This window comes from Anolis carolinensis, unplaced genomic scaffold (genome assembly GCF_035594765.1).
Source record: "Anolis carolinensis isolate JA03-04 unplaced genomic scaffold, rAnoCar3.1.pri scaffold_10, whole genome shotgun sequence".
Classification (NCBI taxonomy): domain Eukaryota; kingdom Metazoa; phylum Chordata; class Lepidosauria; order Squamata; family Dactyloidae; genus Anolis; species Anolis carolinensis.
Window position 1 is genome coordinate 6,675,154 of NW_026943821.1, and position 12,683 is coordinate 6,687,836.

At 43.6% G+C, this 12,683-nt stretch overlaps 1 protein-coding gene across 1 annotated transcript in view; it reads left to right on the top strand.

Moving 5' to 3' along the window:
* Positions 1-12,204, top strand: part of sars2 (seryl-tRNA synthetase 2, mitochondrial) — a 32,561-nt gene extending 20,357 nt beyond the window's left edge. The window contains exons 10-16 of the mRNA XM_062962439.1: positions 2,411-2,456; positions 3,019-3,106; positions 6,193-6,305; positions 7,866-7,959; positions 9,546-9,638; positions 9,743-9,808; positions 11,741-12,204. Coding sequence (XP_062818509.1) covers positions 2,411-2,456; positions 3,019-3,106; positions 6,193-6,305; positions 7,866-7,959; positions 9,546-9,638; positions 9,743-9,808; positions 11,741-11,857 — 617 coding nt within the window. The 3' untranslated portion in view covers positions 11,858-12,204. The remainder of the gene's footprint in view (positions 1-2,410; positions 2,457-3,018; positions 3,107-6,192; positions 6,306-7,865; positions 7,960-9,545; positions 9,639-9,742; positions 9,809-11,740) is intronic.
* The last annotated feature ends 479 nt before the right edge of the window (positions 12,205-12,683 follow it).

A 12,683-nucleotide genomic window follows, 5' to 3' on the forward strand; every position in this document is an offset into this window, starting at 1 on the left:
CATGGAAGAGAACCTCTAGGGCAAGCATGGGCAAACTTCGGCCTTCCAAGTGTTTTGGACTTCCACAATTCCTAACAGCCGTGCAAACACTTAGAAACGAATGCAGTCATCGCTAATACTCAACATGGATTTATAAATAAAAAAAAAATCACACCAGCCTAATCTGATCTCATTTTTTGATAGCGTTACAAGCTGGGTAGGTGCAGGGAATGCCCTGAATGTAGCATATCTGGATTTCAGGAATGCCTTCCATCGACAAGGTCTCCCATGACCTTCTAGCAAACAAACTAGTCCAATGTGGGCAAGGAAGAACTACGGATAGGTGGATCTGTAATTGGTTTATCTGCCTACTTAACAATAGACCCACCGGTTATGCCTCTTAGTATTATATGAGCACTTTATCGACTAGCTGTGAAACTACCTCTCCCCGACTCTGAAATATTCTGCACTTTGGCCCAGATCCGTGCATTCATCTCCTGTTTTTAACATTTTATTTTGTATGTTGATCTTTTATGATTGTTTTATTGATGCTGATGTTTTATTGTTGAGATATTTGCTTTATTGTCTTGCTGTTGTTATATTGTTGTGCTGGGCTTGGCTCCATGTAAGCCGCCCCGAGTCCCTTTGGGGAGATGGGGCGGGGTATAAGAATAAAGTTGTTGTTGTTGTTGTTGTTGTTGTTGTTGTTGTTATTATTATTATTATTATTATTATTATTATTATTATTATTATTATTATGTGAATGAACCCAAAGAGTGATTCTCCCCAATGCTTCCTCTTCAATCTGGAAAAAAGTGAAAAGTGGAGGGCCACCAGTAGGGTTCCATCCTGGGCCCGGTTCTGTTCAACATCTTAATTAAGGACTTAGATGAAGGGCTGAAGGAGGATCATCAAGTTTGCAGACAGGACCAAATTGGGAGAGAGAGCTAATATTCCAGAAGACAGGAGCAGAATTCAAAATGATCTTCACAGATTAGAGAGATGATTGGTCAAAGCTAACAAAATGAAGTTCAACGGGGACAAATGCAAGATACTCCACTTAGGCAAAAAATAGTGAAATGGGGGACGATGCCTGGCTTAATAATAAATAATAAATAAAACTTTATTATTTATACCCCGCCACCATCTCCCCGCGGGGACTCGGGGCGACTTACATGGGGCAGAGGCCCAAACAACATAGAACAAAACATAGGCAACATAATACAAATCACACTATAAAAAGATAAAACAGTAATACAATATATCAATTAAAACAAAAATAAAAAATTGATAAAAAAGGATAAAAAATTGCATTTAAAACACATAAATGGTAAAATCGTAATAAAAACGGGATAGATTATTAAAAACCCTCTGGGGCTGATTAATTAATGACAGCAGGACGTGTGGAAAAGATCTTGGAGTTCTTGTGGGAAGGAAGGGGAACATGAGCCAACAATGTCATGTGGCGGCTAAAAAAGCCAATGGGAATTTGGCCTCCATCAATAGGAGTCTAGTGTCTAGATCCAGGGAAGTCATGTTACCCTTCTATTCTGTTCTGTCCTAGTCAGACCACACCTGGAATACTGTGTCCAATTCTGGCCATTGCATTTGAAGGGAGATGTTGACTCTAAGCTGGAATCTGTCCAGAGGAGGGCAACTCAAATGATCACGGGTCTGGAGAACAAACCCTATGAGGAGCGGCTTAAAGAGCTGGGCATGTTTAGCCTGCAGAAGAGAAGGCTGAGAGGAGACATGATGGGGGCCATGGATCAAGATGCGAAGTCATAGGGAGGAGGGAGTAAGCTTATTTTCTGCTGCCCTGGAGACTAGGATGCGGAACAATGGCTTCAAACTATAGGAAAGGAACATAAGGAAGATCAGGATATATACTTCACAACCTCTGAGGATGCCTGCCATAGATGTGGGTGAAATGTCAGGAGAGAATACTTCTAGAACATGGCCATACAGCCCGGAAAACATACAACAACCCTGTGATCCCGGCCATGAAAGCCTTCGATAACATAAGGAAGATCTTTCCTAATTGTGTATGAGAGCTTTTCAGCAGTGGAACTCTCTGTCCCAGAGTGTGGTGGAGGCTCCTTCTTTGGAGGCTTTTAAGCAGAGGCTGGATGGCCATCTGTCGGGGGTGCTTTGAATGCAATTTTCCTGCTTCTTGGCAGAATGGGGTTAGACTGGATGGCCCATGAGATTTCTTCCAACTCTAGGATTCTAAGTCCAAAACATCTGGAGGGCTGAAGTTTGCCCATGCCTGCTCTATGCAAAAAGACATGATAGAAGTTGTAGTCCAGCATGTTGGAAAGGTAGCAGGGTGAGGGTGGTTTGGGTGTCCTTGTGGAAACAGAGAGGTTTCAGTCAAAGATAAACCCTTATTTCTTAGCCAAATGCCTTTCTCCATTTTTGTTCCCACCAGGGTACTTCATGGATCATGCGGTGGATCTCAAAGACATGCCGGTCAGGTAAGAATTGCCTTTGAAGGAAGAACCATAGTGACAAGAAGTAATCCACGCTGTAGTGACTAAGGACCCCTCCGCATTGGGATAGATTTGTTCATTCTTCTTTATTTATTTAGATTAGAGAAAGAGTGCCTTGCTCTCTAGCCCAAATACTAGGGGATAGAATAACTGTCAAATCATGACAGGCTTCCAATCTAAATGAGACATGAAAAGGCAAAGGGAAGGGAGATAGTTCTTAAAGTCTTTAGACTGAATTAATTGATGTTTTTTAGGGAGGAAAAATACTCTTTTTTTGAAAAAGTAAAGGATCACTCCTGGCTAGTCTTTCGATGGGAAATGGCCAACGAATACCAGGTCCTGTAGGCTATATTTCAGAGGAAGGAACTGACAAAGCTACTTCTTGTCTAAGAAAATCCTTTAGGATTCATAGATTCTCCATAAGTCAGCAGGCAATGTAAGGGCAGACAGACAGATTTCAAATGGTGTGCACAGTTTTAGCTGTTGTTCTTTTTCTGTGCCTTCTCTCGACGGTCACCTAATGAACATCCACTTTTCCCTTGGACAGAACAGTGTGTTCAAGCACATGTTACAGAGCTGAAACGGACACAGGCAAGGATCCATGGGGTCTGTACAGAGTTCATCAGTTCGCAAAGGTAAAGCGCTGCGAAATGCTCAAGACTTGGCTGTTTGGTTGTGCATTTAAGTAAATCAGATCTAATTTGCCAAATAGTCACTGTTGAATGTTTTTATGTTGAATGTTTTTATATTGTGGAATGATATTTTAAATTGTAAGTCGCTCGGAGCACTCTGGTGGAGAGCGACTAATTAAGAAATAAAGTGAAGTGAAGTGGAGTGAAATGGGAACAATAGTGGGTGTGGGAAGGGGAAATGCATGTATTTTAAGATGGAGAGGAAGAAAAGGACATTTAGATCCTATGGGTGAAAGCATAGGCCAAAGAAATTTTGTTGTATTTATTTTGTATGTATTTATTTTGTTGTATGCAATTCGTGTTGATATGTTTTGACTGTGTTATACCCTGCCTTGAGCCATGAAAAGAGGCTGGTAACAAATAATATATTATGACACAGCAAACAAGATAGATATGCTGGATTTCATATCACAAAATCACAAGTCGAACATTTCCCAAGTGTCTAGGACTGTGTGATGTATTTTCGGATGATGAGTGCAGATCCCAGTAGGGTGGCCTTTTGCAGTTGGCAGATCGTGATTTTGTCAATGTCTATTGTTTCCAAATGCCGGCTGAGATCTTTTGGCACGGCACCCAATGTGCCGATCACCACCGGGACCACCTGCACTGTTTTCTGCCAGAGTCTTTTAATAATAATAATAATAATAAAACTTTATTTATACCCCGCCACCATCTCCCCAATGGGGACTCGGGGCGGCTAACATGGGGCCATGCCCAGAGCAATACAACATAATAAAATATAAGAACAACATATCATAACACCATTTAAAATACAATAAATAATAATAAACAGAACATCAAGAAATCAAAAAAAACAAAAAAACAATAAATCAAGGGCAGGCCGCTTGAACACAAAGATAAAACCCGGAGTGAGAGGGACAGAGACGTACTCCACTATGGGCAGGGACATTTGGAAGGGGTAATCTAGAGGATAGATGTTCGGAGGGGAGTAATACGGAGATATATGACAGACATTACTCACCGAAAGCACAATGGAAGAGCCATGTTTTTAATTCTCTCCTAAAAGCTAACAGAGTGGGAGCTTGCCTTATTTCAGTGGGAAGTGAGTTCCACAATCGGGGGGCCACAGCAGAGAAGGCCCTCTCCCTTGTACTTACAAGGCGAGCCTGGGATATAGGCAATGGTGATAACAGGGCCTCTCCGGATGATCGCAAGGAACGGGCAGGTTTATGGAAGGAGATACGATCACGGAGGTAGGTGGGTCCCAAACCGTTCAGGGCTTTATAGATGATGGTCTGCACCTTGAATTGGGACCGGAAGATGAACGGCAGCCAGTGGAGCTCCTTAAACAAGGGAGTGGATCTCTCCCTGTAATTTGCCCCCGTTATTAATCTGGCTGCCGAGCGTTGGACCAGTTGTAATTTCCGGGCCGTCTTCAAGGGAAGCCCCACGTAGAGTGCATTACAGTAGTCCAGTCTGGAGGTAACTAGGGCATGGACCACCGTGGTCAAATCAGACTTCACGAGGTATGGTCGCAGTTGGCGCACAAGTTTGAGTTGTGCGAAAGCCCTCCCGGCCACCGCCGACACCTGAGCCTCAAGCGTCAACGCTGAATCCAGGAGGACCCCCAAACTGCGGACCTGTGATTTCAGGGGGAGTGCAACCCCGTCCAGCACAGGTTGCCACCCAATACCCCGATCCGACGCACGACTGACCAGGAGGGCCTCTGTCTTGTCAGGATTGATCCTCAGCTTGTTCCTCCTCATCCAGTCCGCCACAGCAGCCAGGCACTGGTTCAGCACCCGAGGGGCTTCCTTGGAGTCAGGTGGAAAGGAATAGTGGATTTGCGTGTCATCTGCGTAGAGATGGCAACGCCCTCCAAAACTCCGGATGACCTCTCCCAGCGGTTTCATGTAGATGTTAAATAGCATGGGGGATAAAATAGACCCCTGCGGAACCCCACAGGTCAATGGCCAGGGGTCTGAGCAGGTGTCCCCCAGCTTCACCATCTGGGAACGACCCTCCAGGAAGGACTGGAGCCACAGCAGAACCGTGCCACCGAGCCCCATCCCGGAGAGCCTCCCCAGAAGGATACCATGGTCGATGGTATCGAAAGCCGCTGAGATATCCAGGAGAACCAGCAGGGTCACACTCCCCCTGTCCAGCTCCCTGCGGTTTTAGGTCTTTTAGGTTCAATCTTGAGGTCCTGATAGCGGCTGAGTTTTTCCTGTCGAACATTTGTCCAAACCAAACTCCATGCTGATATCAGTGCTAAAAATTCGGACAGTGTTGGTCAGAGACTGGATTTCAGTTTCCGTTTTCCCATACAGCTTCAGGTCATCCATGTACATCAGATGTGAAATTTTGTGAGATTTCTTAGATGTTTATTAATAATAATAACAATACTAGCTGTACCCGGCCATGTGTTGCTGTGGCCATGTGTGGTTTCTGTAATTTTTCCTTCCTCCCTTCCCTCCCTCCCTCCCTCCCTTCCTCCCCCTTTCCTTCTTTCCCTCCCTCTTTCTCTTCTTTTTTCCTTCCTCCTTTCCCTCCTTCATTTCTTCCCTCTTTCCCTCCCTCCTTCTCTCCGTAGCATAAGCAGCAGCAGCCATGTTTGGTGCAATCTCAATTATCACTCTCCTTAATGGTTTTTCTATAGTTCACTTAATGCAGTGGTTCTCAACCTGTGGGTTCCCAGGTGTTTTGGTCTACAACTCTCATAAATCCCAGCCAGTTTACCAGCTGTTAGGATTTCTGGAAGTTGAAGGCCAAAACATCTGGGGACCCACAGGTTGAGAACCACTGACTTAATGAACAGGTGGATCCCTACACCCCAAGAGCAGTGGGTACAAAATATGGAATTGCAGGCTCTATGAAGTTCAGAAACCAGCTTTCTTTGTTATAGCATTTTGGTTGTCCGGAGTTGGATGCTTCTTTTTCTTTTGCCAGGCTGCGAGGAAAGTGGACCTGTGATCTTGTGCATTGAAGAGGGGTTCAGGCTCTCGCTCCACAGGTACATGTTTCCCTATCAGTGTGGCTAATAGACCCCTTTTTCTCTTGCCGTCCAGGTGGAAATGTTTGGGGTTACTGCCAACGAGACGGGGTTGGAGAGTGCAGCCTTGCTGGAGGAATTTCTGACACTGCAGAAAGAGATCTTCTCTGAATTGGGGCTACACTTCAAGTGAGTTGTACTGTTTTCCAGTGTTACCTATGGGATCCATGCTGACCACTTTTCAATGTTTTTTTTCCAACTTATAGTGACCCTTGGCATGATTTGTTCAAAGGAGGTTTGCCATTGCCTGCCTCTTAAATTGAGAGAGTTCCACTTGCCCAAGGACACTGAATGGTTTCCATTGACTGGGCAGGAATTTGAACATGGGTCTCCCAGAGTCCTGGTCCAATGTTCAAATAATAACAACAATAAATAATAATAATACTGACATATATTTTGTTCCTGGGTTATAAATGTCATTTCCTAATTGGTTTTCTCATAAAAACATGGAAAAGTTTATTAAACTGCAAAAACTTTGTTTTTGCAGGACATCCTGCAGCACATTTTGCTCTAGTTTTGCTATGAATATCGCATTGAGTCTCAACCAATTCAACATAGTTTGTGGCAGCCATAAAAACTAAGTTTCTGCAGTATAACAACTACTTTGAAGCAAGTACTGCACAGTTAATCAGGAATAACACTTTCAAACCAGGAACAGAAAAGTTTTCAAATTTTCTTACATAGTGTAATAGTAATAATAATAATAATAGTAATATTTATTTATTTATTTACTACATTTATATCCCACCCTTCTCACCCCGAAGGAGACTCAGTGCGGCTTACAAATTTTATGTATATACAATATATTATATTATTAGCATAGCACAATATTAGCATTAAGTAAAGGTAAAGGTTTCCCCTGATGTTAAGTCCAGTCATGTCTGACTCTGGGGGTTGGTGCTCATCATCTCCATTTCTAAGCCGAAGAGCCGGCGTTCTCCATAGACACCTCCAAGGTCATGTGGCCGGCATGACTGCATGGAGTGCTGTTACCTTCCCGCCGGAGCAGTACCTATTGATCTACTCACATTTGCATGTTTTCGAACTGCTAGGTTGGCAGGAGCTGGGGCTAACAGTGCGCGCTCATTCCGCTCCCAGGATTTGAACCTGGGACCTTTCGATCCGCAAGTTTAGCAGCTCAGCGCTTTAACACACTTCGCCACCAGGGGCCCCAATATTAGCATTATATGTTACCATATTGTACTATACCCCTATACTGCAATATTATTAGTAATATTACATGTCATATATAATATATAATTAATATTATTATATTGTATAATTATTAGTATTATATTGTATTACATTATAATATTATCAATATATGTATATACAATATATTATATTGCTATATATTATTGTATTTTATATTGTATAAATAGTAATAATAAACGTATTACCCGCAGAGAGAAACAAAGAGAGAAAACACTATTAAATACATAAAATACAAACCATTATACTACTCAGGCTCTCAAAAAACCCTTTACATGATGCCCAAAAGATAAAAAAAACAAGTGGCTCTGTGGTTTTCCAGGGCTGAGAGGCTGCTTCTTCCTGAGCATATATACCTCTGTCTACAGCATTGTTTGTCAGAGCTTGGAAGACTGAGGTTTGGACTATGACTCTCAGAATCCCGCAGCCAACATGGCCACCCCATCCATGTCTGATTTGTGTTCTCTTTATTGCCAGGGTTCTTGATATGCCCACCCAGGAACTGGGCCTTCCTGCCTATAGGAAATTCGACATTGAGGCCTGGATGCCTGGACGGGGAAAGTATGGAGAGGTGAGAGAAGAATATGCATTTCCTTATGGAAGGTCCTTCCTTCCTTTATACCTCTCTCCTTAGCAAAGAAGCTTGTAGTTCATAGTCCCTTGCCCTTGGACTCACAGTCTTACTTACTTACTTACTTACTTACTTAGGCAATCCCTTGTAGCTCGAGGACGATTGTCTTCCATCCTTGGTGTCTTGGGGGTGGGTTCTTAGGTGGCTGAAGAGACCTATTCTTGATCCGCATGTTCTCCCGCAGTGAGGACATCAGTTTCCAGGTGGAAGGCGGTCCCGGTCGGGGTTAGCTTGACGCTCCTTCCTCTTGGCACGTTTCTCCCTTAAGCCCTCCGTTCGTGCCTCTTTGAACTCCGCAGCACTGCTGGTCACAGCTGACCTCCAGTTAGAGCGTTCAAGGGCCAGGGCTTCCCAGTTCTCAGTGTCTATGCCACAGTTTTTAAGGTTGGCTTTGAGCCCATCTTTAAATCTCTTTTCCTGCCCACCAACATTCTGTTTCCCATTCTTGAGTTCAGAGTAGAGTAGCTGCTTTGGGAGACGGTGATCGGGCATTCGGACAACGTGGCCAGTCCAGCGGAGTTGATGGCGTAGGAGCATTGCTTCAATGCCAGTGGTCTTTGCTTCTTCCAGCACACTGACATTTGTCCGCCTGTCTTCCCAAGAGATTTGCAGGATTTTCCTGAGGCAACGCTGATGGAAACACTCCAGGAGTTGGGTGTGATGTCTGTAGACCATCCACGTTTCGCAGGCGTAGAGCAGGGTTGGGAGGACAATGGCTTTGTAAACAAGCACCTTGGTATCTCTACGGATGTCCCGGTCATCAAACACTCTCTGCTTCATACGGAAAAATGCTGCACTCGCAGAGCTCAGGCGGTGTTGTATTTCAGTGTCAATGTTGACTTTTGTGGAGAGGTGGCTGCCAAGGTAGCGGAAATGGTCAACATTTTCTAATGTGACACCATTAAGCTGTATTCCTGGCTTTGCAGAGGGATTAGCTGGTGCCTGTTGGAAGAACACTTTGGTTTTCTCGATGTTCGGTGAGAGGCCGAGCTTCTCGTATGCTTCTGCGAAGGTGTTTAGAGTGGCTTGTAGGTCTTCTTCTGAATGCGCACAGACTACGTTGTCATCGGCATATTGGAGTTCTATAATAGATGTTGTGGTGTCCTTGGTTTTGGCTTTCAGTCTGCTGAGGTTAAATAGCTTGCCATCTGTCCGATAGATGATTTCCACTCCGGTGGGAAGCTTCCCATCAACAAGGTGAAATATCATAGCGATGAAGATGGAAAATAAGGTAGGGCAATAACACATCCCTGCTTGACACCTGATTCCACCTTAAATGGGTCACTTTGGGAGCCGTTGCTGTCCAAGACTGTTGCCATCATGTCATCATGGTCTTTCAACTAAGGCATGATAGAGCTGTGCCTGGCCCTTCTGCTCTCCGTCAGAAGTTCAAAAAGAAGACAAAGGAGCTCCCAGTCTAAGCCAAAAGACAGAATCAGAAGACCCTGGGTAGAGCAATGCTTGTGGGTTTGGTCAGGATTCAGAAATTGTATGTTTATTTTTTTCCCTACCCCAAACCTTGCCAGATCTCCAGCGCTTCCAACTGCACAGACTACCAGAGCCGTCGGTTGAACATCATGTACTACAATCAGGAAGGACGGTTGTGTTATGCGCACACGGTAAGCTCAGCCAGAAATAGGGGTAAGGAGGTGGAGGTTAGGTAGGGGTACATGAGTGTATTGGCAACCTCTGACTTCTCCCATCATGTTTTATTCCTCGGCAGGTCAATGGCACAGCCTGTGCCATTCCCAGGATGCTCATTGCCATCATAGAGTCCAACCAGTGCAAGGTTTGTTTCAGTATTTTGTTTTGAAGGGGGGGGGGGAGTTTTCTGTGGTTAACATAATATTGCTGAATTCAAACTAATTTTTGTTGATTTTGTTGCTTATTGCACTAGCGATGCCCGAGTTAGATATCTTGTAATGCTATTTATTACTAATAATTATTGTTTGGTTTGGTGCTTATTTATTTATTTATTTACAGTATTTATATTCCACCCTTCTCACCCCGAAGGGGACTCAGGGCAGATCACATTATACACACATAGGGCAAACATTCAATGCCCATATACACATCAAACAGAGACCGAGACAGACAGACACAGAGGCAATTTAACCTTCTCCTGAGGGGATGTCCATTTGCTTTCAGGTATTTTGTTACTCTTTTATTTTTTTATTTATTTACAATATTTATATTCCGCCCTTCTCACCCCGAAGGGGACTAAGGGCGGATCACATTATAGACATATAGGGCAAACATTCAATCCCATAAACACATAGAATCGAGACAGAGACAGACGCAGAGGCAATTTAACCTTCTCCTGAAAGTCCATTTGCTTTCAGGTATTTTGTTACTCTTTTATTTATTTATTTATTTACAGTATTTATATTCTGCCCTTCTCACCCCGAAGGGGACTCAGGGCGGATCACATTATACACACATAGGGCAAACATTCAATGCCCATAAACACATCGAACCAAGACATGGACAGACAGACAGACAGACGCAGAGGCAATTTAACCTCCTTCTGAGTGGATGTTTGATTCTGGCCACAGGGGGGAGCAGCTGCTTCATCATCCACTCTGACAACACTTCCTCATTCCAAGTCGTAAATTAGTTAAACTTGCCTCCCCACTTTTATAAGTGGTACCTTATTTCCTACTTGATAGATGCAACTATCTTTCGGGTTGCTAGGTCAGCAACGAGCAGGGGCTATTTTTTTTTATTTTTAATTGACGGGTGCTCACCCCGCCACGGGCTGGCCTCGAACTCATGACCTCATGGTCAGAGTTATTTATTGCAGCTGCTCAACAGCCTGTGCCACAGCCCGGCCCCAATCTTTAACAATCCTACATAAATCTCCTTACACAGAAGGTATATTACCACAACATGACAAGTCAGTGAACAGCAGAAACCCTGACTTGCTGTATGTAAGTAACATTCTACTCCACTATTCCTGCTTGCAAAAGGAAGGGCAAAACAGCTTCATTAACCCATTATAAAATGCAATATGGTTGTCTGGATGTAAGATACACATGGGCCTTTGAACATGGGTGGATTGCAGCTCCCACTATCCTCAGTTAACCCCCCCTAAATTTTTGCCAGTATTTAAAGTTGGTCATGATGGATCGGTGTGCCTAGTCTGGTCCTGATCCATCATCAGTGGGATTCACAATGTTCTCTCAATGTGGGTGAGCTACAACTCCCATCGTCCTCCGTCAGTGTCCCCGAAACCCTGCCATTAATTAAAGTTGGCCATGATGGGTTTGTGTGCTGAGTGTGGTCCTGATCCATTGTCAGTGGAGTTCACAGGGCTCTCTTGATGCAAGTGAACTACAACTCCCAACGTTCCCTGTCAGTGTCCCTGAAACCCTGCCATTTGTTAAAGTTGGCCATGATGGGTTTGTGTGCCAACTGTGGTCCAGATCCATTGTTAGTGGGGTTCCCACAGCTCTCTGGATGTGGGTGAACTACATCTTCCATCATCCTCTGTCAGTGTTCCCCAAACTCCACCATTCATTAAAGTTGGTCATACTGGGTTTGTGTGGCAACTGATCCATTGTCAGTTCACAGGGCTCTCTGTATCAGGGAGCTATCTTAAAAAATACATACAAATGTAGATAGATAGATATTTTGACTTTTATTATATACACAGATAAATAGATACCGGTCCTTCATAATATCCTGACCCTGCGCTGCTTTTTTCTCCTCCCCAATCCAGGACGGAAGTGTTCGAGTGCCAAAGGCTCTACAGCCGCTGATGGGCATGGAAGTGATCGACAAGCCCAGTTATGCTCCGTTGAAATACATTGGCCCAAACCAGCCTAAAAAACATTGAACCACAAGCTGTAGGATCGCCCTAGAAAGTGAGACGCTTCTCAAGTAAATACCAGGAGAGTTTCAAAAGGGCTAGGTCATATTGTTTTGTGTGGAAATGCAATATGGTGGGGATGATGGGATCAAATTTGAGATGGGATTACATTTGAGATCTCTCGTGAGATCTTATGATTCCCTGTTCGTTGGGTTCTGCCTTCTGTCCATCCATTTTCAACCTCTCATCACACTTTGACATATTCACCTTTCACCGATTTACCTTTGGCCATAAACTGGCCCTTAATGAAATGGGGAAAGCAGGTCGTTGACATAATAAAGACTCCAAGTGGAAAATAAAATGCATTTTATTCATTTAGGTGTTCTTCTTCTCTGGGTGAATGGAGAGATACAGTTAGACAATCAAATTTCAAAGCAATGTGCCCTGAAACGTGCTTTAGGCAATTTCTGGGTCCAGTCATTGAAACTGTACTGCTTCCTTCCTTCTAATCTTTTCCAAAGGAAACATACAACATACTTTCAGCTACAGTTTCATATTCCTTACCAGCTTGTATTTATATATCTACACACACACACACACACACATACATACCGTATATGCTCAAATTTAAGCTGACCCGAATATAAGCCGAGGCATCTAATTTTACCATGAAAAAACTGGGAAATCATTGACTCCAGTATAAGCCGAGGGTGGGAAATTTCAGAAATAAAAATAGATGCCAAAAAATTACATTAATTGAGGCATCAGTAGGTTAAATGTTTTTGAATATTTACATCAAGCTCTAATTTAAGATAAGACTGTCTAACTCTGATTAAATCATTATTGTCATCTT